General features: G+C 38.1%; 1 protein-coding gene and 1 pseudogene across 5 annotated transcripts; one reads left to right on the top strand and one right to left on the bottom strand.

The window, feature by feature from the left end:
• LOC112200373 overlaps nucleotides 1-11,479 on the top strand; it is a 28,410-nt pseudogene extending 16,931 nt beyond the window's left edge.
• Nucleotides 11,480-12,832: 1,353 nt separating this feature from the next.
• Nucleotides 12,833-21,778, bottom strand: LOC112200372. 5 transcript variants are annotated; one of them, XM_024341398.2, is made up of 8 exons: nucleotides 21,716-21,747; nucleotides 16,702-16,861; nucleotides 16,533-16,595; nucleotides 16,234-16,431; nucleotides 15,909-16,121; nucleotides 15,465-15,707; nucleotides 15,151-15,363; nucleotides 12,833-14,959 (listed from the first exon to the last, which is right to left on the bottom strand). In XM_024341398.2, the coding sequence occupies exons 3-8, from the start codon at nucleotides 16,573-16,575 to the stop codon at nucleotides 13,185-13,187; spliced, it is 2,685 nt and encodes an 894-aa protein (XP_024197166.1). In that variant the 5' UTR covers nucleotides 16,576-16,595; nucleotides 16,702-16,861; nucleotides 21,716-21,747; the 3' UTR covers nucleotides 12,833-13,184. The 5 variants fall into 5 exon arrangements, with proteins under 5 accessions (XP_024197166.1, XP_040375021.1, XP_040375022.1 ...); XM_040519087.1 differs by lacking the exon at nucleotides 16,702-16,861 and having other exon boundaries at nucleotides 21,716-21,778; XM_040519088.1 differs by lacking the exons at nucleotides 16,702-16,861; nucleotides 21,716-21,747 and adding an exon at nucleotides 21,056-21,114.
• Between the last annotated feature and the right edge of the window lie 2,173 nt (nucleotides 21,779-23,951).

Here is a 23,951-nt window from a genome sequence, read left to right as displayed (position 1 = left end):
AACAATCAAAGCATTAGAACCCTAACATGCATACTAAGCGTGCACTCAAAGCATACAAGCAAGAATTCATCAATGGAAAAGTAGTAAACAAAAGTCTCATCTTGGATTAACAGAAAATAACATCAAAAATCAAATCATCTTGTAGTTCATGTCTAGGGGCTTCAAGCAGCCCCCTAACTAATAAAAACTATCTAAACATAGAAGAAATAAAACTAACTAAAAAAGGGGAGGAAGAAGAAGAGAGCCCGAGCTGCTGCAGATTGATCCCTTTTATATGCTTAGAGGTTAGGAAATCCAAAACCTAAAAGAATTTAGGGTTCACGTGCTTAGGTGGAGATTTCCTATTGGCGTTTGAGCTTGATGACTCATTCCAACCATTCACATCATGCCATTTGTCCATCATAAGTCGGAATATGAAGCAAAACTCGTCCTCGGGCTTCTTGGTGTGATTTGGGCCTCGAAACATAAATTCTCGTCCAACCTCAGATTCACGCGCAGCCTGACCTTCTTGTACTAAATCGGCCATAACTTCCTTTAGAAAAATGATATTGATGAGCTGCAAAAATATTTGGAAACTAGACATCCGAGGCTTTCCATCAATATAAAGATCATTCTCTGGATCGTTCTGAGATGGTCTCAGTGCTCTGTCGAAGTTAACTGATCTGCACAGGCAGATTTCCCGATTTTGCTTTTCAATCCCTCTTTTACTTCTTTTCTTCTTCTTTACTCCAAGACACCTATAAAACAAATAAACAAAGTAAATAACTAGAAAATACACTAAACTAACAAAGAAAGTATGGAGATTAACGCTATTAATATCGTATAAATATGCTCTTATCAAATACCCCCACACTTAGACTTTGCTAGTCCCTAGCAAACAAAGAACTAATTAGAACAAAAGACACGGACCTAATATCTTCCAAACATCTCAGAGAACTTATAATGCCCACAAGTATGGTCAACAAAATTCACACAACCACATGTCAGAATTCATAACCTCACTTAAAAGCTAATTTATTTTGATAACCATAGTGCTAAAGTTATAATACATGAACAATCAAACTAGTGCAACAAAGAAGAACCAACTTATTCATGTGTCAAACAAGCGTCAACTCAATTTCTCACAAAGATGCTCTCAATTTCTTTTCACTCATGATTTTCTGACTTGATGTATAAGCATAGATTTCACTCAAGTTATATGTGAGAGGAATGATATAATAACACAAACAAATAGCTCACATATGATAACAAGAAAGAAAGGCTTTTTTTTCTGAAAATTTTTTTTTTACATATGATCCCATGATTGGAATGCCAAAACTCGGACGAAAGGCCAGTGACACCATATGCTCACCCCTCCACACAAGTCTCCACAAATCGAATGCACAACTTCAAAGATCAACAAGGTCTTTATTCAGGGTTGTAATGGGGCCAAGGGTTAAGGTTAGAAGAAAGAAAGGATAGGAAATTCAAAGATCCTAAAGAACCTAGTGGAGCACTAGAAGAACATAAGAGATAAAAGAATCTTGAAACTCTTCAAGGTAATCAATCTTCGAACATGAAGCAAATAAATTTTTTTTTCCAAGGCCAGATGTCATCTTTTTGGGCCTTTGCTTCATTCTAACCTTTCTTTTAACACTTGTGAAATAGGACAAAGACCAAATTTTCTTGAACAGGCCTTCAATTCAAAGCAACCTCCTTATTCACAAAGGGGGACTAAAATCCATGCACACTAATTTTTTTTTTTCCTTTTGCCGTATGTTTTTTTTTTCTTTTCGGCAACATATATATATATATTTTTTATGGACAAGTCTTACCCCCACACTTGCTTACAAAAGTACCTTGAACATACATATATCTCTAAAAATATTTGCTCCACTAATTCCTTAGAATAGGGTAAGGATAAATCTATACTAAGCTTAGGGTTAAGGAATTTGTGGTGATGAAACAAAAAGGCTTAATGTAGGCACAACGGGGTTAACTAGGGGATTGCACATCTTGTATACATAAAAGGGACACAGGTTAATTTGGCTATGGTGGTAATCCTAGTGCCTTTATCCCTTCCCATCCATCATGCAATTCAACCATACGCTTCAAGAGGCTTTGGAGCAAGTTCTAGCATTTGTCCTTATAAAATATGCAAGTCGAATCCGAGTCTCAACCAAGATGAATAAAAGATGAGATCATGCAAAATCCTCGTCAAGAAAATAAGATGATTCTATACTAAGCACTCAGAAAAGAAATAGCACATATACAGGCTCAAAAGCTCACAAAGGTTTAAATCAAGTTTAACCTGTCATAGCATGCATCCATCAATTCTCAAGTGTTACATTAATCCAACCATCAATGTATATAAATCAAGCACAATAATCATCAAAATCTATTAACAATTATTTGAAATCAAGAATCTAACACATGCCTGCAATCTTTTTGTGACCAAAATATAAATCCGAAAGTTCATGCTCATCATAGAGTTGGAAAACTCCTAAGACTCATTGAAAAATAAAACCAAAAACTAAGACTCTTTTTTTTTTTTTTTTTTTTAATCTTTGTTTTGTTTTTTTGTTTTTTAAACAAAGAATGACTCAAAAACAAATTGACAAACTTGTATTTCCCTCCCCCACACTTAAACTAGACATTGTCCTCAATGTATGGCAATATAATGCACAATGTACAAGGAAAGCATAGAGAAAGAAAAGACAGAAGAGGGCAAGTGAAAAGATAAGAAAGGTTATAGAAAAGCTCCCCCTTGTAGACCTCCCATTGCTCACGACCTTTGGGTAAGACCGAAATTAGACACCATCTTCAAAGCACAAGGCCTTGACTTCCAAAATGTAAGCTCCGTGCTATATGGACTCCAAAATAAGTGATGATGGGGTGAAACGGAGAGAACGAAGGAAAATTGCACTTTCCAACTTTGCAATTTTGCTTCATGAGGCCAACTTCCAGCCCTTATAACTTCTGTAGGGATAGCCTGATGCATGAGCTGCTACTGGGAGCTGAAAATTGGTGTTACAAGCTGTCCATGCATATGTGGCATGTCTCCTAACTCCAAATAGATTGAAAATGGCAGCCCTGCGAAGTTAGAAGAAAAACAGAATTTTGCACAGAAAAGCTGAGAAAATGACCTTTACCCATGCCAACCTCAATTCTGAAGGGTTACGGTGCTCCAATGGAGATGATGCTCTAGATAAATTTTGAAGTAGACATCTCAATCTTTAAGTACATATAAGGTTTGTCCTCATTGGACCCCTGAAAGTATTTCCTATTTTGCTTTTTATATGACCCAACTGCACAAGTTCCTGTTTTGCTGGTCTGACCTTTCTGTACTCAAAGTGGAACTGGGAACGCATAAGAACTCCGAATCCAGTTCTGTAAAAACATACAAAAACTAGACTCATATATCTTTCTATGCATATATGGCACGTCTGCTGATTCCATCGGAGATAAAAACGGCAGCCAGCCAAATTTGACTGACTGCACGGCCGACACTCTGTTTTTGAGCAGGAAAGTAGTTTTCCTCGCCTTTCTTAATGGGTACCCCTGCACACTCACAAAACACATTATAATGAACTAAAAAGAATAAGATTAAAAAACCAAAAAGTTTGGGTTGCCTCCCAACGAGCGCTTGGTTTAACGTCTTCAGCTTGACAAATCAACTCTTCATCAAGAGTAATCTGGAGGTTTAGGTCTTGGTTCCATCAAATGCTTGACTCTCTTCAGTGAAGTTTCATGGTCTCTTGACAGCAACTTGGGTACCTTAGGATCAATGGAAAGATATGATTTGATGCTCTTCTTTTTCTTTCTCTTCTTCCATTGTCTCCTATGCTTCTTAAATCCACCAAGCATGGTTAGAAGAATCGCCTTATCGGAGTTTGGATATTCATTTATCACCATCTCCACATGTTCAAAGAAATCAAATGGTGCTTGGATGGAGGGAGCATGTGGAGCACTTGAATGTGGGAAGGAAGAATTAGGTGGTCTTCCATGTGCTGGAAGTAGAGGCCCAAACATAGGAGCTTTGATGGTCTCCTTCTCTAAGCAATCACCTATGACATCCTTGTAATTTTCTTGAACCTCATGATGTATTGTGATTGCTTCCGGCATGTGGAATGCATTGTCATTAAACTCAATTTGAAGTTCCTCATTGAAAGAATCCTCATCATCACTATATGCACAAGCTTCAAGCTCGGTTGTGCATCGTACTGCATAATCCTCACAAGTCACGACCTTGAGTTTCTCTTCATGGGGCTCATCCAAATCCAAGCCTTCATCCTCATCAAATATTAATTCAAGTGGTGCATCATGAGGTTGAAGTAAGGTTGTAGCTGTAGGGGGCTCCCATAGAGTTGTCATAGGTGTAGGAGGGTGCTCTTGCGGTACCATGGTCTCTAAAATCTCATCAACTGCCGGCCAATCATCATCCTCATTCGTGGAAGTTTCTTGACTTGGTTCTTGCTCCTTTGACTCTTGATTCAAGCATACCAAAATTGTCTCCACATGTTGCCCAATGTTCTTAGCAGATTCATTAAAACTTTGGTCATAAATTTCCATGTTTTCCTCATAAGTTTTCATGTCTTGGATATAAGAATCCACAATCTGCGAAAAGGAAGAAACATTTTTAGTCATAGAAGCAACTAATTCTTCAAGAGATTCACCTTGAGGTGTTGGTGATTGATAATCATGGTATGATAACGAAGAAGCTTCAACATCATTAAAGGATCCTTGTTGGACATTTGAGTAGCCATTCCACTCAGAGTGTGGAGGATAATCCCATGCCGGATTGTATGCAGGCGCATAGTGATCATTCCAATGCCCTTGGTTTGCTTGATATCCTCCAAACATGCTACTTTGATCAAAGTAACCTCGATATTGCATGTTTGGACATGTCTCCGCTGAATGCCCAACCATGGAGCATATGGAACATACTTCATAAGCTCGATGCCACATCTTAAACAGAGAAAAAAAAAACCAAGTTAGTAATATACAAAAACAATCAAAAACAGAAAACAAGAACACAAGTAATTACAACACAATAGTCCCCGGCAACGGCGCCAAAAATTGATAGCTAAATTTATAAGCTATTGATTTTTCTTATTCACACTTAAGATTGTCAATTGTAGCAAGGGTAAACAAGGGTCTTTCCCGCAGAGGACTAAGGTTATAACTACTCAAAACAATGTCACAAAAGTGACCACTGTTCCTAGCGAACAGCAATCGAAAATCTAATTAAAAACCTAATTTAAACTACTCAGAAAATTACGAAAATTTACACGGATGTACTAGACACACAGGGCGTCCAGCACACAAAATTTGGTGATTTTTGGATATCGTTTACTATAAAAATAAAATACATAAAGACAGAGAACAGAAAGAAAAACGAAACTGAAACAGATTTGAGATTGGTTGATATCAAGAGAATAAAGCTAGCTAGGGAAGATGCATCCACCCCCGACAATCACACACAAGATAATTTGTTCAATCCTAATTCAATTAATCTAGATGAAGATGCTCAGGTTGGCTCGGTACGCTTGAACACAACCTATTACCCTTTCTTACTTCGTACGCTAGGCAGGAAGTGCTCTACACCTAGACTATTCCCTAACAATGCAACCTAAAGGTACGCTTATTAGATTAAACATGCAGAGATCATTAAGGTCTAAAAGAGTTTGAGACATCACTAGGCATCGCAATAAACTTAGCGCCTTGCTAAACCTAAGACTTAGTTTACTTGATAGTGAAAACTAACAATTGCTTCTCTAGAAGGTTTGAGGAGTCCAACTATTGACACAGGCATCAAACAATCAAAGCATTAGAACCCTAACATGCATACTAAGCGTGCACTCAAAGCATACAAGCAAGAATTCATCAATGGAAAAGTAGTAAACAAAAGTCTCATCTTGGATTAACAGAAAATAACATCAAAAATCAAATCATCTTGTAGTTCATGTCTAGGGGCTTCAAGCAGCCCCCTAACTAATAAAAACTATCTAAACATAGAAGAAATAAAACTAACTAAAAAAGGGGAGGAAGAAGAAGAGAGCCCGAGCTGCTGCAGATTGATCCCTTTTATATGCTTAGAGGTTAGGAAATCCAAAACCTAAAAGAATTTAGGGTTCACGTGCTTAGGTGGAGTTTTCCTATTGGCGTTTGAGCTTGATGACTCATTCCAACCATTCACATCATGCCATTTGTCCATCATAAGTCGGAATATGAAGCAAAACTCGTCCTCGGGCTTCTTGGTGTGATTTGGGCCTCGAAACATAAATTCCCGTCCAACCTCAGATTCACGCGCAGCCTGACCTTCTTGTACTAAATCGGCCATAACTTCCTTTAGAAAAATGATATTGATGAGCTGCAAAAATATTTGGAAACTAGACATCCGAGGCTTTCCATCAATATAAAGATCATTCTCTGGATCGTTCTGAGATGGTCTCAGTGCTCTGTCGAAGTTAACTGATCTGCACAGGCAGATTTCCCGATTTTGCTTTTCAATCCCTCTTTTACTTCTTTTCTTCTTCTTTACTCCAAGACACCTATAAAACAAATAAACAAAGTAAATAACTAGAAAATACACTAAACTAACAAAGAAAGTATGGAGATTAACGCTATTAATATCGTATAAATATGCTCTTATCAGTTTATTCACTATCACTCTCTTCATGCCATTCGATGGTAACCACCAATGGCCGGGAGACCATTTGGATTTGGCATCAGACAATTGGAATTGCAATCTACAATCAGAATGACTGATTTATTATGCCAACAATTTTGAGTTAAAAACGAGTTTTAGCTTTTCATGCTCGTGATCGAAGGCGTGTAACAAAGAGTTTAGTTTCAATTCACTAGAAAAAGGGCAATTCTGTTTTATTTCTTTTATTGACCAAATTTGGTACAACAAGGGAAAAGTTGGAAAATATGGAACGCATATGTTTGCTATGGGATACTAAGAGTTATGCTGGGTTCAAAGAGTCTCACCCTTTTTATAACAATGACATTTTAAATGTATAGTCTATAACAGTACTGGTGATGGCCGGTGTACAAGCTAGAGCAACTCTAGCAATGAGTTTTGATATCTTTACACTTTTACCAACCAATCAAACATTGAAAGCTTGACAATATGATGAATTTTGATATCTAGATGACCCGATGGATCCAAAAAGTGGCTAGAGTAGTTGGAGATTTTCTAGAAAATATTGGCCATGATACTGGAGCTGCCAAATTTTCGATTCCTAGAAGTTTAATGAACAAGAAGAAGGTAGAGATCGCACGGTCATGAATCAAGATGATGTGATTGCCTCCAGCCTTGACAACAACAGTTGACAGAAGAAGGATTTGCGGACGGTTCAGTTTTCTTGGCACAATGGAATCATCCAATAACAACATATTGCCTAGAAATAGGGTCTTAGTTCATGCTGTGTGCTTCAAAATGTCCAAATGCTTCTTTGGGTTTGAGTGAGCCTATTCCGATGAGGTGTGTTTGTGAGTTTGCCTTGGCTTGTTCATTTCGGTGTCAAACTGCTGCGCTATTGCCCATCTAAAAAGTAAAAACCACAACCAAAAATTATGTCTTTACGGATGGATAGGAAAAGTTTAGCCTTTGGACTCACCCTCGCTTTATAGACTTTGTTGCTCCGAGTGATCAAATTATGCGGTTCAAAAGGAACCCGTTTATTAGTTTTAACTCTTTCTTCTTCTTTTTTTAAATAATTTTTTTTTTATTAGAAGTAGGTGACAAGTAACTTCAGTTACATTAGCGAGTTAGTAATATACCCACTGAGTTAGTATTTGGACTGAGGTCCACAAAGGTATCCTAGCAAATACCATGTGATATTGTGTACGAATTATCTATTGTGCATTTGTTCTTCACCAGTCAGTCTGCTTCTAGGGGGCTACGTTTTGATTCCGGCCCTAGGATAAGCTTTGAGGCCTGAATGTGGGCTTAGTATCCCACTTGTTGTTTTACTTTTAGTTGTTTATTTTATGTATTTTCCTCTTTGGGTGGGCTTGGTAGTGACAACCGGGCCTGTCACATTGGGTGTAGGTTTTCCTTTTTAGTTTTTTAGCTTTTGTATGCGGGATAATAGTGGGGCGTGTCTTTTTAGTATGGTTGTGGTTGACTTAGGCATACCCATTTATTGTTTTGTATATGTGAACTCAGGGAGATGGAGTTTTTGTTACTACTTGAGGTTTATTTCCATATCGTGGTTGGCTTCTTATAACATTTGATTATTATTGTACCTAAGTCTCTCAAAAAAAGAAAAATGTAAAATAAAAAGCACATAGCAAATTAGCAAGTAACTGGTGCCCAAATAGGAACCCAAAATGTAATTTTTTGTACTCTCGTTTTGCATTATCGATTCGGAGATTTGTTCTTATTTGCATATGTGTGCACTTGCAGATTCAAGGGAGTGCAGGAGAAGACAATCACACATGTTCACACTTTAAAAGTGATTGGAAGATGTTTAATGAATAAAGCAAGTTAGTATTCTACATTTCGCTCCCTAGAAGAAAAATTCATGGATCCGCGAACGAATTTGCGAAACCAAACATCTGGTAAGAGCAGATTACCAGTACCTTTGTTAAATGCTATGCTTTATTCTATCTATTCTATTGAAGCATGCCTTGTTAGTTTTGTCCTTTGCAGTTTGCAAAGTCCTGTTGGTCCTTTTTTTTTTTTTTCTGAAGGCCAAAATATTCTGCAGCTACCATATAAGCGCGTTGAAAACACCAAGTATTATTTGAATAAAGTTGAAGAAGAAGAAGATATAGGACAGCTCTGCTTGCTCTTTGGTCATCTCTCTCTCTCTCACCCCTCGTGCAAGCAACGCAGCGTGCTTTTGGGGTTGAAAATGTGATGTGGGAAGCAATTTACACACCTCCCCATACGGCCATACCCTTTTTACGTCTATACTCTGTCTTTGAATGCCCTTTGTCTCCTAAACATCAAACCTTCACAGCTGTCTTTTTAAATGTTTTCGATCAATTATATAGTATTCAGGCATTTACAGTAAAGCATAGAGATGAAGGTTTTGGAAAAAATAATGAATTGTTTCTTTCCTGCAAAACCCTTTTAACTAAAGTCCATGTAGAAACTAGAAAGAGAAAGGAGAAAGGTCGTGTTTGAATATATGATTCTTTTCTTTTCAATAAAGCCATGACTGTAACAACAAAATCCAGTCATGCATACGAGCCTTGAAGTTTGACTGATTCTTATTTTACTAGATGAAAAACAAAAATGTGTTTGTTTAATAGATGATTAACAAAATATGCTAGACTTGCCCAATTACCTTATTGGACTACTACATAAACCCAGCTAAGATTGAGCTATACTCAACTCAACATTCTCTCTCTCTCTCTCTCTCTCTCTCTCTCTCTCACGAGACTTTGTAAGGTTTTGTGTGTTCTTAAGGTTTTATTCAGGGGATTTTTATTTAAACATTTAACATGGCAGAGGTACTAAGTGAAGAACAGATTGTTGAATTTAAAGAGGCATTTTGTCTATTTGACAAGGATGGAGACGGTGAGTTTCCTACTAATATGTCCTCAATTCTTGGTTAGTACTATTCTCTAGCTGTTGTATATGTTTTTCTTGTATAGTTAAGGTTCTCAGATTTAGGAGTGTACCCAGAAACAGAGGAGAAACTATGGTATTTAGGAGTAGTTTCTTATATGTTTCTGGTTAGATGCATTTTCATGACACGGGGATTGAATTTGAATGTTTGAATGTGCAGGTTGCATAACTGTCGAAGAATTGGCGACAGTTATCCGGTCTCTGGATCAAAATCCAACAGAGGAGGAACTTCAGGATATGATTAGTGAAGTTGATGCTGATGGAAATGGGACCATAGAGTTTGCAGAGTTCTTGAACTTGATGGCAAACAAAATGAAGGTATTTGTGTATGCATGGCTTTTCAACTTGTAATTTAGGGATTAAATAGAAACTTAAGCTTAATTAATTGCATGTAGACGTTCATATAATGTTTGTTTATGTATATATAACAGGAAACGGATGCAGAGGAGGAGCTTAAAGAGGCCTTCAAGGTATTCGACAAGGATCAGAATGGATATATATCAGCTAATGAGGTAGAAAAGCAATTTCCTTCATGAATTCCATAGAATAGGAAAAAAAAAAAATTATACTTTTTATCATTTAATTGCTGCATTTGTTAATTAGGATGCACTTGCCAAAACACTCTGTTTCCAAACAATAGTTTACACACCACTTGCCTGTGTTTCTATTTATGTGTCAATTTTGTTCAGAGAACATGTTCTTTTTCTTGTCTGAAATAATAGAATTCTTGTTCATAGTGTTGCACCAGATCGCATTTCACCACCTCAACATGGTTTTATATGGAAACTGTAATAAAGAGTAATTTTCCGAACATATTGTATCATAAACCAACTCTTTGAATCATGTTAGTCTAATAAAGTTTCACATTTCCAAGTCACGTAATGAGATAAATAGACATATTGCTGTATAAAATCGTGGTAGCTAGGAAATAAAATATATACATTCTTTTTCTTTGGACCACAAGAATCAAATTATTATGAAGAAGTTAGAACGTACAAGCTATCTTGAGCTGGTGAGCACTGGACATAGATGATAAGATCACCAATTCAGAATTAGTGATGGTTTCATTGCACTGACATTAAATGTGTAGCATCATAGCATTGATTGCAGGGCTTTTGCCAGCATGGAATCAAAGGATAACACACAGAAAAATAATAAGAGAATCAAATGAAGCTCAAGTAATACTAATGCTTGCTTAGTTTAAAATTGTTATACATGGGTAGTCGTGAAATAATTCTCAATATTTAATCAGGGTCACTCTCATCTTTTTAACCCTGCAAGTTTTTATATACATGAGTATCCATCCGTATCTCGATTCCCTGAACCTTTCCAGTGCAATGCACATCAACCATTCTTAGTTGACAATGTTTGATCTTGTTTTCCCTATTGGTCTTTTAGTTCCAACAGAATCTAACACCTTACAAACCTATGTTTGTTTTGGCTGCCTACTCTCTGCAGCTGAGGCATGTAATGATCAATCTAGGAGAAAAACTGACGGACGAAGAGGTCGAGCAGATGATCAAGGAGGCCGATTTGGATGGCGATGGTCAAGTTAACTATGACGAATTTGTGAAGATGATGATGACCATTGGATGATGATACAATAGTACTCAAACGTGGTGAAGAAAATTCTCATTCAAATTCATTCAATTCCATCCTCATTTGCTCCATAAGGAATAAAAAGATGTAAAAGATGTCGATGACCAAAAGTGTAGCAGGACTTGACTAGTAGTACCCTTTTGATCTGTTCAATTCATTCAATTCCACATTGTATTCTTCACCTTTCTAGTAATATATCACTGTGTGTGTTTTTGATTCAAAACCAAAAGCTCCCAATGTCATATATATCCGTCTTTGTTTAATGGAAACTTTAAATGACCATTTTTTAGCCTCATGGCGTGCCGAAAATTATGAGTATGCCGGTTGTGGTTCTTGATTGTATTGTTCATATATACTACTAATAAAGATTTCTTTTGTAGTAATTAAAAAAATAAAATAAAAATACACGTCAACTGCTAGCTACCAATGTTAAATAGCGACAAGCGTGACCCGTAGCCCACCATTGTACCGATACTGTCCCAACTTAACCACTTGTTAGGTGTTGGGTTTTAATCACAAAAGGCCTCGGTACAATTGGATGAGACCCAACACCTAACAGGTGGTTAAGTTGGGATAATATCGGTACAATGGTGGGCTACAGGCCACGCTTGTCGCTATTTATCATGGTATCAGAGCGGGTTACCCACGTGTGCATGCCTAACGGCTACACGGGCTCCACGTCACCAAAGTTGTCCAAGTGTATGGCTTGAAAATTCGTCACACGTGCGGGGGCGTGTTGAGAATATATATACATCCCACATGGAAAAAATGGGACATTGCCTATGAGTTTATAAGGGTTTGGGCCACTCCATCAATTGCCAATTAATTTTGGATGTGAACCCCAGATTACTTTATCAACCAACATCTACTATTGCATTTTTTTTCTTCTTCAGTTTTTCTTGGGAATTATTATACTTTATCTTCCAACTCAGATGGGGGTATCTTGATTTGAAGTTTCTCCAACTTTTAGTTCAGAAGTCAGACTTTGACCAAGATTAATGGTTGGAAACCTTTATTTTGCAAAAGGGCGAGCTGTTACCTTCACATTGAATTTCTTTGCAATGACCTTTCCAAGTTCTTATGTCTTTCTTAGAAGTTCAACCTTTCAGACTATCCTGAAACCGCGTGGAATGTAGAATCTATATTCCAACCCTTCATTGCCAATCATCTCGATTTGACTATGGATAGATTTCATGATCATATTATGTTCATTCCATGGGTCACTCAGATATTGTGGATAATGGATTCACGCTACTTAGATGAGGGTTTGATATATGGTAATAACAGGACTTTGTGAGTTTACTTCTTATTTCGATATGATTTTTTTAATGTTGTTGATGTTGTTTATGAAACATATATACTGCGATATTGGTGAGAATTAAATAGTTTCCCAAGGGCACTAGACTTTATGGAAATGTGGATCATAGAAGATCAGCTATGAACAATAATTTCATGGATGTTAATAACCAAAAAACTCAGACTTTTCTGGCAACTGTCCTGATTCCAACATACGATCATGAATGCATCGTTTTATCCAGATGAAGAACTATACTTCCTAATCAATAATCTAATTTTAAAGCAAGTACCATGATGAATAATAATTAGGAATGATGAGAGTTTTGAAATGTTGAAGACATTAGCTGACAATAAGAGACAATCCCCTATTTAGGATCACAAGCTTAGGATTTAAACTATCATAATTTATTGTTGAATATATGAATACAAATGAACAAATTTTACAATGAGAGGCACAATCCCTGACAAAATTTTTTGCAAATTGTCTCACTCAAATAAGTAGATGGAATTACATCACAAAAGATAAGTTGACAAACAAGTAAAGAATGAAAGAGAGGGAATAAATGAAATGAACACAGACAATGGATTGTCATAACTTGCACAAGCTTATATACTCGCTCAACATCATAACCAAGCAAAAATAGATCAAAACTCCATTTCCCAGAAAACTCCAAAACCAAAGAAAGAGCAAACAAATATCGAAGATATTAAGAGGACTTCAATTGATCACAGTTGCACAACACAAGCAGTTGGAAAAGAGAGAAGCCCGGTTTCTGCGCTTCTCTTTACCTTTAGATGAAGTTGGAGCAGCTTTTCCAGTAACTGAGTCACACAGATTTCTTTTTGAATTCTTAGAAGGAGAGTGGTTCTCATGTTTATTTTGTGCAACAACAACAACATGAGTTTCTTCCTCTTCCTTCAAGAATCCTAGAAATGGTGTCTTTGACTCCTCTGACTCACTTCTTTCCAATGTAATCACTTTCTCACCTTGACTTGCTGAGCTTTCTATTTCAGCCTTATCTTGATACAACAATGGAGTGCTATCTGATTCTTCAGTCCTTGCTTCATTTTGGAGATCAAGGCTGAAGCTCGGGGATTTTTGTATCTGGGCGTGAACAATATTCAAGTTATCCGGATCAGATTCAGTGCTCACTGTGCTGGACCTTCCCACATTTTCTAGTGTTTCAGAACCAGAACTTACAGATACAGATGATGTTTCAACTTCAACCAAAGTTTTAGATTCTGCTGCTGCTGCTGCTTCGGCTTGATGTGGTTCATTATGTTGTGTAACTTGCTGACTAAGCATCTCAGCTTCCAAATTATTCATGGAGACTAATGCTTCAGCTATCCAGCTTGTAAAATCAATAGTTGGATTTTCAGTAGCCAAAAACTCACCTGAATTCTCTTGCTTCACTTCTGGGATTGAGTCATTGATGCTTTGAACAGTCTCATTTCCAAATACAGTATCTTTTTCTGGAGGCAAACAATCCTGTTCTGTTCCTTCTGTTTCTTCCATTTCACTGGCAAGTAAAGGTTCCATGTTATCCTCTCTTTCTTGAACGGTTCTCTTCCCTACTAATTCCTCTTCCTTGTGGCTGAAATGTGGAATTGTTAACTCTGGTGAAATGATTCCAAGCGCCAGAACCACCTCAAGTTTCCTTTCTGATTCCTGGTAGCACTGGTCCTCAGAAGCCTCATGTTGGTTATTGAGACGCATGAGAACTAGGTTGTCATCCTCAACAACCTTGTTGCTTAAAGGACTGATCACACTTACCGTTTCACTCTTCTCATGTGTAGGCTCAACCATTGTAGATTCAAATTGAGGCTCACTTGATTTGTCACAGTCAGGTTCTGATTCCATCCCTGACTGTAGACTAGGTTGGATTTGGTTAGTATAATGCTTTTTCTCTCCATTTTCCAACTCTTTTCCTGTTAGTCTGATTTCTTCTTTAAGAATAATGCATTTCTCCTTAGGTTGAGGAACTTCAAGTTGAGAGTTACTCACTAGAAAGGCTTCTGGTTCTGATTTTGAGCTATCAATTAAATTCACCTCAGTTGGAAGCTCCATATTGCAGTTATTTTCTAAGCCAAGAAGATCATATGATGCTATTTGTGTTATGTTGGTGAATCCATTTTCAACTTCTTCTAGATCCTTAGTTTCAAACTGCTCTTCTGAGGACTTCAGTAGTCCTTCACAGGCCTTTTGCTCCAGTGACAGGGCATCCCATCTTTCCAATGCTGGATCAGTACCAGTATCAGCACTTTCTTCCATATTTTTGAACGTCTCAGTGTCTAAGACATCACCATTCGCCTCCAAATCAGAAGTAAAACTTGGTCCTAGACAGTCCTTACTCCCTGGTAATGATTCACTTCCAACTTCTACAGATTGGTCAGCATGAATTGTAACCAACTCCTGTTGATTTGACTCAAAACTCTTATACTCTATAGCTTCTAGAGCATGTGATGCAGATATTGAACCATCTTCCTCATCCTCTGTTCAGAATATATAGCATATAAATGTATTATGGTGGTTTTCTTTATATGAATATACAATCACATTACTCTTACTGAAGCAGAATAAAATTGAAGGATGTAATAAAGCACAATTCAAAGGAAAAATAATCAAGAAAAAAGTTTGGCAAGTGCAATGGGAATATGGAATAAGATTGACATTTATAGCATACCTTTCTTCAAACAGTCCTGCTTATCAAGATGGTATTGCATAGTTCCTGCTTGTATATCAGTTCCCTTCTTTTTTTGCTCTATTGGCTCCTCATGTCCTGAATCACTCGATAAAGTAACCGGTTGCACTTCACCGTCTTCTTCCCTTACTTCATTCGATTCCATTGTAACTTGTGGAAGTTCACCAAGAGGATGAACTTCAGTATCTTCTTGCTCTATGGACAAGTCAAAAATTAAGATAGTAGTCCATGATCCACAAATATAGACTAATCAATTCAGATATTGGCTAATTTACACATTTTAAAGAAAGGCCAACCTTTTGTGCTTGATGTCTGGTTTTCATTGCAAGGATCCTCTGTCATCTTTTGATCATTAGTAGCCAAGTATGCAACTTTTTCATGAAAATCATTTTCTTCAACTTCAGCTCCTATTTGATTTTCTTCATTTGTATCATTTTCCTGAGTATTATCTAGCAAAGATGTTTGGCAAGCTTCAACTGTAACATTTTCTTTAGGTTCTAGATCATCTGATGTGGATATTGTCCCATCTTCCTCATCCTCTGTGAAGTTAATAGCATATAAATATGGTGGGTTCTTCTCTATTTTATATTTTTAATATACTCGAACAGAATGAATTTAATGAAGTACGTACTAAGAGTTTGTTCAAAGACTAGTACTTGTAGTGAGATATATAATGGTCATAATTATATTGAGAAACAGTTATACAATGGAATTATGGAGCAAGGTTAGCATACACATACCTTTCTTCAAAGAATCCTGCTTCTCAAGCTGGTATTGCATTGTTCCTTGTAGGTCAGTTTCCTCCATGTTTTTCTCTATAGGCTTCCCGTGTCCGGGATCATTATTCAGTGAAGTATCTGATTGCAATTTACTGTCTCTTTCCCCTGCTTCAGTTGATACCACTATAACTTTTGGAGTTTCACCAAGAGGATGAACTTCAGTATTTTCGTGCTCTATGGAAATGCCCAAAAGATTAAGATCAAAAGGCGTCAGTGTCAACAAATATATCTGAGATTTCAATAACACATATAGACTTCGCTCAATCTAGAAAAAAAAAATGCTCACCTTCTAAACTTGATGTCTGGTTTTTGACGCAACGATCTCCTATTCTCACTGGATCACCACAAGCCAAGTTGGCAACTTTTTCATGAAAATCCTTCCCTTCAACTTCAGGTACTAATTGATGTTCTTCTTTTGTATCATTTACATGAGTAGTATCTACCAAAGATGTCTTGCAAGCTTCAACTGTAGTGTTCTCTTCGTCTACAACGGATTGCGTATGACAATGTAAATTGCTTATGATACTTGTAATCAAATAAAACACAAAGCTAATTTAACTGTTCAATAACTTCAAATCGCCATACCTTTCAGACCTGATGTGTTGTTGTTACCCATCTCATTTCCCATGTTCAATTAATTACCAAACCCTGCAGCAGAAACCAAAATAAAAGAGTCTATTAAGACAAGTTTGAGTCTTTCTGATAGCAGTGTATAAAAGAAAAGGGTACTCAATCCAAAATCCAACTCTAATACCATGGAGATGACTAGATGAGGCAGCTATAAACATTTAAGACCAGCTTTCTTCCTGTGAAACTTAATTGCACGACAGGGTGTAACAGTACTTGATTATAAGGGTATTGTTGGATACTCACTGGTTTTGCTTGAAGCAAAAGCCACATTTGGGCCATCTCATCTGTCAGCCAAATCGATATATGAGTGCCTTGAATTAACAATTTGATACTTGAAAAGTTCATGGGACATTGATAACGAGATAAAGCTCGTGGCCTGCTGTGCAAGATGAATTGTATGTTGCCTTTTAGTGACCTGCCCTTATGATTATATTGTGTGCCAAAGTATAAACTACTAGTATTCCTATTCCAAAGGCTAGGCAATATCTAGGTCAAGGTCACTCTAACCAAGCTTTTTCGACCAGGTAGCCATTTCTATAATATGCGCCGCGCAGACAACTACATATGAGGCGTTTGAATGGCATTATATATGGAAAGTGGGTTGCAGAAATCCAGGATGGATGGGGTACATCATGCGGCTTGGTGTTGTTCTTTCTAGAGACACAACAGTGTTACTATATGATAATCAAGTTGATCTTAAAGAAAACCTTGGGAAATTCGTTTATTTGAGTATGGGGCGAAGTTTTGCCTCATAGAAATGTCTCAAAATGATATCAGGAGTCTCTACAAAATACGAGGGGGGGGGGGGGGGGGGGAAGACATTGAGCCTAAACCCATGATTACAATAATCTCTATAGCACATCCTGAAATGATATCAGGTGTCCCTACAAAATACATGTATTCTAACAAGCACCAATTAGCAAATAGTGCACTATTGGCTACTCCATTTGCTTTGACATGGCGGTGACATAACGGAAAGATAACTCGATTACAATGAAGCATAATTACCAAAATCACAGCTTTCCTACTATGTTGCTGCCGAAAAACAATTCTGACGGCACTCAGTTTCATTCTGCCACTAGGAGTATGTGACCGTTTAATAATAGATTGTCGCCTCGCCTAGCAAATAGTCTCTACAAAATACGAGGGGGGGGGGGGGGAAGACATTGAGCCTAAACCCATGATTACAATAATCTCTATAGCACATCCTGAAATGATATCAGGTGTCCCTACAAAATACATGTATTCTAACAAGCACCAATTAGCAAATAGTGCACTATTGGCTACTCCATTTGCTTTGACATGGCGGTGACATAACGGAAAGATAACTCGATTACAATGAAGCATAATTACCAAAATCACAGCTTTCCTACTATGTTGCTGCCGAAAAACAATTCTGACGGCACTCAGTTTCATTCTGCCACTAGGAGTATGTGACCGTTTAATAATAGATTGTCGCCTCGCTAGGACAAACAAGGCACTTAGAATGCACACCCAGTCATATAGCCTGATTAGCCCTACAAAATACATATAGGGACTTATTACACGCCGAAGGCAAGACAACACTAACCAACTAAAGTAAATAAAACCAGATATAAAGAAACCAGCCCCAGGCAGAGCCCAAAAGGAGGCCTAAGCCCAAACCTCAACCCAGGAACCAAGGGAGACCCAAGCAGCTAGCTAAGTCTGGCCCAACCCCACCACTGCCACCGCCAACAAACCACTGCCTGCACCATGCCGCTTGAACTGTCAGACCGTCGCCATCATCATTTTTTCCTCCCTACCGCACCATGGAAACGCGCCGCCCCTGCCAAACAGATCATCCCCAGAGCAGATCTAGAAAGATTGGCCTCTATTGGACTGATCTGATCAGACCCGAGCCTCGCCGCCATGACCACGGCCCCACCCAGCAACAGTCCACCATGGAACCCTTCGTCTCTGCCAAAAAAACCCATCCCCAGATCAGATCGAGAAGACCTAACCCAGATCAGACTAATCTGATCGATTCGAGCCACACCACCACTACCAAGGCACCACCTCACAGCCTCCAAACCCTTGCCACCAAGTCACATCGCCGACCAGACCATCGAGGGACACCCCAGAACCCGATAGTAGCTTCGATCTCCCCTCACCACACCTCACACCCCACTATCGAAATGTCCACGATCCGAAACAAATGTCGATCGAGGAGTCTGGCTCTCTCCGGACCCACGTAGGGCCAACAAAGTCCCGTCTAATGACGTCGGTAAAAGGGCTCGTAGCCGGACAAGGAGGAAGAATTCAGTGTTTCTCTTAGGTGCGTGAGCTAGCACGTTTTCTCCTTTTTTTCCCCTATAGATAAAAGTTAAAGTTTATAGATATTCATTCATTGGAGGTAAACCTTTTTATGATACTATTATGAGAAATTCTAACATAGGACAAACGTACTACGTGACTGTGGGACATTCCAATTAAAACTCAGAAAATTTTAAGTGTGTTATGAAACTATCCTACTTATTAAGAGGAAATACTAAAAACACCCCTTACATGTTCACTGATTTGGCAGCCCTACCAGCTACGTGGTATATTTTCCCTACGTAAGAATCTCTCATAATACTATTATCTACTATTATTCATGACCACCAAAAAAAAAAAAAAAACAGATGAATGAAAAGTCATGCAAACGAAAGCTTTATCTTCTCTCAAAGAAAAAGAAAAACCCTACCTAGTCACCATCAGTAGAGGAGGGCAACATTCTCTCCTTCTCCTCTTTTTTCTCTTCGTTTTGTTAAATTTTCTCCATGAGTTAGTATCTTGTGGTGAACAATAAGCCCCATAAGGGTGATTTGATCTGAATCATGCTCAAATCTAAGTACCTATCACTTCTTTTCAACTTTTCTCTCAACCAAAATTTTCCCCTAAAGGTCAAAAATTGTGTTTTTTCCTAAATATATATCTATCCTCGAGTAGAAGTATATCGTTGTTATTTACCCAAGTGTTTTTGATCATCTACATAACATCCAGATTCTTATTCTCTGTTTTGTGCAGTTGGATTGTTGGAGATAGAATCGTTCTCAAATCATGTCTCCATTCGACTATCGATCGTTTCTTGGTTAGATACTTACGGCTCCATTGCTTCAAATTGTAGCGAGAACCATAATTCAGGCTAACTGTCAGGACCCACCCCGGAATTACCCTCCTAACTCCTAGGTGGACCTGCAGGACCCACTTTTCGAGAAAATTCGACAGAACCTCCCCTAAAAATGGGCAACCCTAAACCTGCTGAAAACACTCCTCAAAATAATTTAAGTTCTACGCTTGAAGCCGCCCTGCTTCCTAGCAACAATCCAAAAATTCTCCAAATAAAAACATCGAACTTCACAACCAAAACATCTTAAACAAATACAACCCCGTAACTCAATCGTTCAACAATCTCCCAAAATAAACCACTCTCTTACACACATAATTATACAAATGTATAAATCCACTCTCAACAAGTATTCAGAGCAATCTAAGGAACAGACTCGGAATATAATACAATAAGTAGGTTAATCAATAACCTACTGAGAATGGATGACAAAGGTGGTACTAGCCTCCGCTCCTATGCCGGTCCACAGCACTGTGATCTGGGCAATTTAAACCAAAGGGCCCAGGGGGAAAGTACATAAAAACGTTAGAGTGAGTGGACAAAATAAATAAGTATCAATAAAGATAAATTTATACTTTCCCACAAGTTTACAATATAAAGTCTCGATGCATGCAACGTTTATAAAACGTATTTCTTTAAGTTCACAACTCGTGCAAAACATTCCAGCCCCGCTGGATAAAAGAAACCGGACTAGCCCCGCTAGTCAAATCATAATAAAAGATGGGGAAGGACCTTCACCATACGAAAGAAGGGAGCCTTATTGGCTCGGGTCGGAGTGTCCCACACTCTAGAGCATCCCATGCTCTCCTCTACTCGCCTACGAACACATAGTAAGTAGGGAGGAGTACTAATAGGCTAGCCAGTAATATAATATATATATAACGACCCTGGGTATGGCGGTTTAAAAAAAACGATAAATCCTTAAAGCTTCCCCATGTCCCACATATAAAGAAAATACGGGTACGATTCCCAACCGTACTATGATTTTCGTAAAAAGCCGTATAAATTAACAGCGTGTCCCACACGCTAAAGAAATAAATAAATCATCAATGAGGCATTCCCAATGCCAAAATCGTAATCAATAAATAAACATGGAGATTTATTCCAACCAAACTCCATTTAAAAAAAAATAAAGTCTCAAATATAAATTCGAATCCGAGCATAATAACTTTATATCCAAAACTCACAACCGTTATAAATCATAAATACTTCATGAGAAACAATATTTAAAAGTAATTCCATAAGATAATTCACAATTATCTCTATATGCTCGGTAAATACGTTAATAAAATAAAACAAGCTTTAATAAATAAACGCATGCATCACTTGTTGAAAACAAAAGTCCACTCACTAAGTACGGCTAAGCCTGCCGTCGATCCAAACCCTCCTCGAGGAAATCCTCCTCACGTCCTGTACAATATAACGTTCGTAACTTTAATTTCGGGATGGAAAACTAAATTGGATTAATTAAAATCAACCCTAATATCAACTTTAATTGCCCAATTTCTCCCAATCTTCTTCAATAATATTATCTCCTTAATATATAGGCTCAAAGGCCAAACCGAGGAAATCCGATGGATGGATTCCTCATAATTCGTTTAATAATTTCTCCATTCTTTGAATAAACACCAATATTCATATCCAATTCACCTCCAAATCCATTTCCAAGCTTCGATTAATCAACTAGACGTAAAAAGGATTAATTACAGTAACAACAAGTCGAAATTTCCGGCCAAAACGCCAACTCACGCGCCACCTACAGTGGCGGTGCGTGGGTTTCACGTGCCGGTGCCAACCTCCACCTCCGGCCACCAAATTTCAGGTGCAACACCTACTCAACACACTGATTCCACTTCATAACTACAACATTTACAAATAACAACTACAAACAGTCGAAAACGATCCAAGAACACAAACCCAGAAAATTCAAGAACCCTAATTCGATCCGGCCTCTACACTTCAAATCGTGTTACAAGACCATAGGGGAAATAATCAGTGGTAAAAACCAAACCTTCGACAGAAAGATGGGGACCGGAGGTGGCCGGAATCGCCGGGAATCGGCAAAAGTATCAAACTGCAGCCGGAGGAGGTTTTTGCTTCGATCTGCGTTTTCCGGCCAAATCGTCCCAAACCCCGGTTGCTAGGGTGCTCGGAGGGAGGAGGCGCTCCTCTGGTGACCGGTGGCACGCCGGTTGGTGGCCGGAATCGCCGGAATTTGATGGAAGAAGAAAAATGGCCGAACCGGAGGAAGAGAGATCGGGGGAGAGGAGAGAGAAAGAGTTGGGGTGGTTTCCGGAAATGGAAACCTACCTGGGTAAATTTCCTTTTTTATCAAAAGTTACCATGAACAGTAACTTTACAATTTTGGCCATAACTCTCGCATACGAAATCCGCTTTTTACGAACCACATATGCACGCGCTCGGTTTAACGTCCCCTACAACTTTCATGAAGAACATTTTCTCAAATTTTGACCCGAATAGAAAGTCAACTTTTAGGGCCACTAAAAGTACTAAACCGAAAGTAAAAGTGAAAGTAAAGGTCGTTTACCGTCCAAATGACTAGTAAACACGTGGATTTAGGTTCGGGACGTTACAATCTCCCCTCCTTATAACAATTTCGTCCTCGAAATTTCATACTGTTAAAGTAGAGGTAGCACACATGTACTAATCTGCAATGCAACATCCTCAACGAAGGTAGTACTAGTACTCAGATCATAACAAAGTGGGGATGATATCACACGATCGATATGCAAGTCTGCTCAACTCATGCAGAAACTAACTTTAGATCTAGTCCAAGAGGTGGCCAAATAAAATAAGGGAATCAACATATAAAAAGGAACAGTCCTCAAGCAGAAATATGACCAGTCACTGTAATCTTGAATACTGCATAAGGAATAATCGTCTCGCCCGTCAAGAAAACCAAGATGTGGAAATAACGATATAACCCACAACCAGAATGAACGTCTTTTCATAGTCTCCCAAAAGACTAATCAAAACAATATCTCATCCAATGTTTCCAAAACCTTGAAGCTTGTCGACTTATCCTTGGTCAAATTTTTCTCTTACAATCACAAGTCAACTACTTTGACAACCCCAAAGATTTTCCTATAATTCCAACTACTCAAGCAAATCAAAACATGCTTATAGTTCAGATAGCACGAGGTATTGACGTCACAAGCCATTTGACTGGAATAGACGTATTCATAATCTTGCATATAACTCATACGGTGAAGAACCAAACCGTTCACCAACAACATTGTTATAAGTCATTGACCCCACACACAATACCTTTTCCAAATTACACCGGTGTTAATGGGAAGCCAACACGATTAAGACATCACAACATGGTTACAGAAACCCAAAAAGTCCAAAACAAGTAATTTATTAACTACCACACACAACAACACTTCATTCCATTTATTTATATAAAAATTTTTGATCGAATGTCGTTCACGTAAAGGTCCCACAATTGTCAAGCATAACAAAGGGTAGCCTCCGACAAACCCATGAGTTCTTAAGCAGGTAGGTTATGGAACCACTACACTTCCTCTTTGCTACTCAGACAACTGACTGGAACATTGATCACGCCTTGAAATGACATTCCCAGTAACAAGAAAACTCATTTAATAGTTATCCCGCTGGCCACACTTATAGTTCTCAAACGGGCAAATTAACATTGTCCCTCGAAAACTTCTTATAACTATAATGTGGGGATAAAATTCTTCTAAATCACATGCATTCCAAGGAGTCTACCAATTACCAATGTCTAAAATCGAAACTGCTCACATTATGTACTACATCTTCCGAAACCTGATGCAAAGCAAAATCCATAAATATTCGCTCAATTCCAGCCCAAATATTCAAATCTAAGAGGAGATACATCACACCAAAGTTGTTCTTAGCTGAGGCTACACTTCTTAGTCATAGGTCAAAAATTTAGTTGAATCCATGTCAATCTCGCTGGTCTCTACGCCACAAATGATAATTCTACTTCGTATGCCAATATAATTCTCACCACCGAAAACAATACTTGATTGGAATTCCGATCACACTCAAATAAAATAGCATCCCTTGTTGACTCAACAGTTTTAAAGTATAGATATGCCCTCAAGCATTACCAATAACTCTTAGCCACTGCTAAGCAAAAATTCGTAAAAACTCTTTTGCTCAAAACAACCTGGAGAGAAAGTCGAATAAGTGCCCAAATAGAAAAACTCACAAAGTCACTTAATTAAACAAATAGCACT

The sequence above is a fragment of the Rosa chinensis genome, chromosome 4 (assembly GCF_002994745.2).
Source record: "Rosa chinensis cultivar Old Blush chromosome 4, RchiOBHm-V2, whole genome shotgun sequence".
Classification (NCBI taxonomy): Eukaryota; Viridiplantae; Streptophyta; class Magnoliopsida; order Rosales; family Rosaceae; genus Rosa; species Rosa chinensis.
The sequence above is the reverse complement of the archived record's forward strand: the minus strand, read 5'-3'. Positions and strand labels throughout refer to the sequence as shown.

Bases quoted from the DNA above. Each gene is read 5' to 3' on its own strand.
- LOC112200372 (XM_040519087.1), bottom strand. From the start codon at position 16,575: ATGGGAAATGAGATGGGTAACAACAACACATCAGGTCTGAAAG. The intron at 16,432-16,532 runs GTATGGCGATTT...AATCCGTTGTAG, and splicing joins CAACACATCAGGTCTGAAAG to ACGAAGAGAACACTACAGTT. The intron at 15,364-15,464 runs GTTGGCCTTTCT...ACTTGTCCATAG, and splicing joins CCAGACATCAAGCACAAAAG to AGCAAGAAGATACTGAAGTT.